Source organism: Triturus cristatus, chromosome 1_1 (assembly GCF_964204655.1).
Source record: "Triturus cristatus chromosome 1_1, aTriCri1.1, whole genome shotgun sequence".
Taxonomy (NCBI): Eukaryota; Metazoa; Chordata; class Amphibia; order Caudata; family Salamandridae; genus Triturus; species Triturus cristatus.
Genome location: NC_140579.1, coordinates 1,265,679,703 through 1,265,685,702, shown reverse-complemented (window position 1 = coordinate 1,265,685,702; position 6,000 = coordinate 1,265,679,703). Strand labels below are relative to the sequence as shown.

The 6,000-nt window shown below is 47.5% G+C and overlaps 1 protein-coding gene across 1 annotated transcript in view; it reads right to left on the bottom strand.

Moving 5' to 3' along the window:
• Positions 1-4,908: 4,908 nt before the first annotated feature.
• The window catches only part of LOC146871932 (uncharacterized), a 202,266-nt gene continuing 201,174 nt past the window's right edge, over positions 4,909-6,000 (bottom strand). Inside the window, exon 11 of the mRNA XM_085649699.1 lies at positions 4,909-5,006. Within this exon, the coding sequence (XP_085505825.1) occupies positions 4,909-5,006 (98 nt within the window). The remainder of the gene's footprint in view (positions 5,007-6,000) is intronic.

Here is a 6,000-nt window from a genome sequence, read left to right as displayed (position 1 = left end):
ACAAAGTGAGTGCAGGCGGGGGAGTAAAAGGCACAGACAACAGGAGGGCGGGCGGGGGAGTAAAAGGCACAGACAAAGGGAGGGCGGGCGGGGGAGTAAAAGGCACAGACAAAGGGAGGGCGGGCAGGGGGACTAAAAGGCACAGACAAAGGGAGGGCAGGCGGGGGAGTAAAAGGCACAGACAAAGGGAGGGCGGGGGGGGGGGGGAGTAAAAGGCACGGACAACGGGAGGGAGGAAGGGAGGGGGAGTAAAAGGCACAGACAATGGGTGGAAGGGAGGGCGGGGGAGTAAAAGGGAATGAGAGAGGGGGAGTAAAAGGGAGGGAGGGGGAGTTAAGGGAGGGAGGGAGGGAGGGTGGAGTAAAAGGAAGGGAGGGAGGGAGAGCGGAGTAAAAGGGAGGGAGAGTGGAGTAAAAGGGAGGGTGGGTGGAGTAAAAGGGAGGGAGGGAGGGCTGGTGAGTTAAAAAGGCACGGTCAAAGGGCGGGGGAGTAAAAGGCACAGACAATGGGCGGGGGGAGTAAAAGGCACAGACAATGGGAGGGGGGAGGGAAAGGCATGGACAATGGGAGGGCGGGCAGGGGGAGTAAAAGGCACAGTCAAAGGGAGGGCGGGGGGGAGTAAAAGGCACAGACAAAGCGAGGGAGGGTGGGCGGGGGGAGTAAAAGGCACAGACAAAGGGAGGGAGGGCAGGCGGGGGAGTAAAAGGCACAAACTAAGGGAGGGCGGGGGAGTAAAAGGCACAGACAAAGGGAGGGACGGCGGGCGGGTGAGTAAAAAGCACAGACAAAGGGAGGGCGGGGGAGTAAGAGGTACAAAGGCAGGGCGGGCGGGGGAAGTAAAAGGCACAAAGGGAGGGCAGGGGGGAGTAAAAGGCACAGATAAAGGGAGGGAGGGTGGGCGGGGGGAGTAAAAGGCATGGACAATGGCAGGGAGGGCGGACGGGGGGGGAGTAAAAGGCACGGACAATGGCAGGGAGGGCAGGCGGGGGAGCAAAAGGCACGGACAATGTGAGGGAGGGTGGGCGGGGGCTGTAAAAGGCAGGGACAATGGGAGGGAGGGCGGACGGGGGGAGCAAAAGGCACAGACAAATATGACACACAGACAGACAGGCAGGCAGGAAAATAGGGTTACCCTTGCTTTCATAAGCAAAGTCGAGAGATGGAAGCTGCAGGCTGGCTTGAAGTGAGTTTGGGATGCTGTGAATTTGGCGATATGTATGAAGGGGAGATCTTTATTTCTTTTTATGAATTGTAAATTATTGTAATGGATTAGTGACTCCATGATTGGCTCATTTGATTTACTTATCAGACCCTAGTACGGTGCACCATGTGTGCCCAGGGCCTATAAATCAAATGCTGGTGGTGGTGGGCTTGCAGCACTGGTTGTGCCACCCACAGAAGTAGCTTGTATAGTGTGTCACAGGCCTGCCACTGCAGAGCCTGTGTGCAGTCTGTGACTGCCATGTCGACCTGCCAAGTGCACCCACTTGCCAGTCCCTAAACCTTCCCTTTTCTATATGTTAGTCACCCCTAAGATAGGCCCAAGGTAACCCCAGGGGCAGGGTGCATTGTATGTAAAAGGTAGTACATGCCGTGATAAGTGTTGCATGTCCTGATAGTGAATTATAGACAATTTCATTTTTTTCACTATTGCAAGCCTACCTGCTCCCATAGGCCAGAATGGGCAGTTTGATTATAACATCTTATAATCCTAACTGACCCAGGGAACAAGGTAGAAATTCGAATTTAGTATGCCTGAACTCAGAATGATAAAATACATTTTTTAGTAAACTTGGTTTTAACATTCTGTGTTTGAAAATACCACTTTTAGAAAGTAGGTATTTTCTTACCTAACCATCCAGCCTGCCTCTGCTAGGTTGTGTATTGCATGTCTGGTTTGTGAGTGGCAGGGGCTGGGGTGGCTCCAGGAGACAGGGTGAGTCAGCACTAGGCTGAATAGACCTATCTGCATTGGGAGTGGTGGGATGAGTAGCACCTGGGCCTGAATAGGGCTGTGCCTGCTTTCCACAATGCTGGCTCCACCTCCTGTGGTGTGTCTGATGACCCTGGCCCACACTGACAAAGAAAGAAGTTGTGCACTGGCAGAATGCACCCAGAACTGGTTTGGACTAGGTACAGACACTCTCTGCCTTCAGAGACAAAGGATTTGGGTGTATAGAAAGGGGGACCCAGACCCCAGAGCTTTAGATCACTTCTGGGAATCAAGACAAACCTTTGCTGAGAAGAATCAGGAAACTGAAGGAGGAGACTACCCCTGTGCTGAGTGCTGTTTGGGGGTTGGCCTGCAGTGGTTGCTTCATTGCCAAAGAAAGGAGAAGAGGACTGAGTGTGCTTTCATTATCTTGAAGAAGATCTCCAACGGCTTGAACTTTGAGCTTGCCTACTGCCTGAAGTCTCAGGGATGCAAGACTTTACCACCAGCTCCCCCCCTGAATTCCCTTGCTGGAATTGAAGTGCCTGCTGTTGTGCTGGCCCTTATAAGAGACTGCGTGTCGCTGGGAATTGGAAGCGTGACTTAACAAAGAAGAAGTGTGTCGCCGCCACAGCAGGTGCCGTCGCATCGCCGAGGAAGCGTGCCGCTGACGCCCTCGCAACACCGAAGCATGTCGCATCACCGGAGAAGCATGCCGCAGCCACAGAGGTCGCCGTCGCATCACCAGAGAAGTGTGTCGCAGGGCCTGTCGTGTCTCAGAAGTTCACCGAGTCGCCGCACGGCCGTTGGGTATGCACGCATTGCATCTACGTTGTCGCATCGTAACCAAGGCGCCATTTTGGCGCATCGAACCGGAGCATCATCGCTTCGGATTGCAGTAAGAAACCGGCGCATCAACTCCCCACACAGTAAGGAAGCGAGCATCAACTCCCCTGCGCAGCAGTAAGGAACCGACGCATCCACTCCCCTGAGTGTAAGGAACGGCGCATCACCTTCCCTGCGACCCTTTTGCTTGTTTTGCATGACGCATCTAAAGGTACTTTGAGAGTAGAGTGTTGCATTTACCATCTACATTGAACTAAGCTATTTCTACCATTTTAAAGTCTATTTTTGACTACAGTATTGTGGATTGTCGTTTGGTCCTGTGTTAAGTCTAGTAAAGAGGACTTATTTTTCTAAACTGGTGTGGTGTCCATTTGTAGCGTTTTCACTGTATTACTGTATGTGTTCACAAATGCTTTACACACTGCCTCTGAGATAAGCCTGTCTGCTCGTGCCAAGCTACCAAGGGGGTGAGCAGGGGTTATTTTAGAAGTGTAGCCCCTTACCTTGACTAGAAGCAAGGGTCCCTATTTGGTCAAAGGTACCTACCTCTGACAACTAGAGACCCCCAGTTCTAACAGGTGACGTATACATATGTTTGTTGATGTTTGATGTGTGGATTGTCAATTGATCTGGACCAAGATAGCCAGGCAGGGTAGCCTCAGTGGTCTACTTGGATTTTTAATAGGACTGCATACAAATACATGGTCTCAAGTTAATGTAGGCCTTGAAAGATTAATGCTCTGTGAAGGGGATCATGCATAACCATCTCAAGCATGGGTGCGTACCCATGCCGGTATTGTCCTCACTGCTTTTACACGATCACCTTCTACCCTGTTAAAAGCTAATGGTAATAATCCAATAATCAATAGTGCACCAATCAACTCACTACTTTAAGCTGATGACCTGCTCATTAACTATCATACACCCATTGGTTTGCAATGGCAACTGAAGGCTCTAAAACGTTACAGCCTAATAAATGAACTTACCATAAATAGAACCAAAACTAAGGTCATGCAGTTCAGAAGGAATAAGGCTTCACTTGATTGGAATGTTTTCAACATAGCAATTGAAAGGGTAACATCATACAAGTATGCAGGTGAGAAATTAGAAACACCCATGAATTTTACCAGATATGCATTTTTCAGGGAGCTAGTGGCATTCACTGGTTTGTGTAGATCCAACATCAAATATGGAACATACACATTCACACCATTAGTGAAAGCTTATTTGACAAAGGCGGCACTGATTGTTACTTGTGATCAACCACCTTTGTTTTTAGAAACTCCAGCAGGTTTTATTTGACGGTAATGTGCTACATAAAGTTCTGAATATGCAGAGTATGGTAGGAGCCGCAGGCCTAACGCCTCAAATTAGGCCTATGCTCCCTAATTCAACTAATAAAGGAGCCATTATAAAGCCAGTATATCAACATTATCAAAGTCAGTGAGTAAATCCATGGCAGGCAAATATATTTAGATTTATGTAAAAGCAATGTACGTTTAGCTTAAAAATCGGGAATACATTTAGAGACTTTATACTCCAAGTATGGAATTGTGTTCAAGTCTAAGCTGCTTGAAAATGGGATATCTGTGATGGTAGTAAAAAGGTTACTGAAGTAACAAACAATATAATTGTCATGTGGTACAGATATTTCATACTAAACATAAAATAACACTGAAACATTGGTATAATGTAAGGATGGGCCTGGGATGACATCCTATCTGAGAAATATACCAAATCCCAACTTGTGTCACAAACCTCCATTATTCAGAGTGGGAGTGGCTTAGTACAACAGAGTCCACATTAGGGGTTAGGGCGAATATCTTGAGCACTGTCATTCTCTGCAGAGACCTAATGTTTATGAGCCAGTCTTGCTCCTTTGTCCAGCTTTAAAAAAAACCCATAAGGGTACAATATCTTAAACCTCCTCCCATTGGTTGCATGGACAACCTCCTTAATTTTACATCACCTCATCTGTTTCCTATCTAATGTCACAAGCAGCAAAGTATCTCACAAGGAGATTAAATCCTTACAGTAATCTTTACCGAATGTGAATCAGTGCGCACAATGTTAGGACATTTCCTGTGGCCGAAAACACGGATTACCTCTAGCCTTGAGACCAAAGCTACTCACTTTGTGATAACTGGGTTCTTGAAGGACTCTCTGCAAATGAAGCACTTAAAAGGAAGATCCTCCTCATCACTGCTCACCTCATAGTTTTCATCGTCTGCAAAGTAGCAAAAAGGTTAGCGCTTTCAAGCACACAATGGAATAAGATCAACAATCAGACCATCTCAGCGCTTCCCAAGCCACCTCTTTCACACTATACTGAGACTCCAATTACATGTTTTGTTAGTTTCCAATAGTCTCCAATTGTTAGTTAAGACAGCCGAGTGTTAAACTTATAAAGCGACCAGGTTTCTGCATTCAGGTGGTATAGGAAGAATTGGGAAACTCCAGCTTGTTCAAGCCAAAGAGTAAGATGCACTGAGCTATCAAATTCATGAGAGGAACTAAGGTGTGATGACAAAGACAATAAGCCTGATGATCTGCCAAGGAGCAATATCACTTCCCAAATCAGAACAATAGAGTATTTTCTGAGAATTGATATGGATTTGCTACATTTAATTACGTACGCTACATTTTAATTGTATATATTAACGTTATATTACAGTTGAAAGAATGTTCGCGACTCTCCAACGATTTGGGTTCCCAGACACTTACCTCAAATGGGTGCGCCTATTATACACTTCCCCCACCGCACGGGCCCGTACAGGCAGACATATCTCGAGACAGTATAAAATATATAGGGGCACCAGACAAGGGTGCCTGTTGTCTCCCCTACTATGTGTACTTGCATTAGAACCTCTGGCGATGGCGCTCCGGCGGTCAGCAGACCGGATCGGGATTCCCATTGATGGCGCGACTCACCTCGTCTCAATTTATGCGGACGACATCATTATATATTTACGCGATCTGACGGCTGACAATTCCCCCCTCCCAGCTATATTTGTCCAGTTTGAACGGGTTTCGGGCCTAGCTATAAATCCCTGCAAATCTTTGGCCTACTTCTTCCAGGGACCACCTTACCCTGATGTTATACGATTTGGCGCATATGACTTGCCTGTAGCTCCTACTACCTTTAAATATTTAGGCATTCAGGTCTATCGTACACAGAGTGACCAACTCGATGGCAACCTAGTGAAGGCCATAGCAGCCCT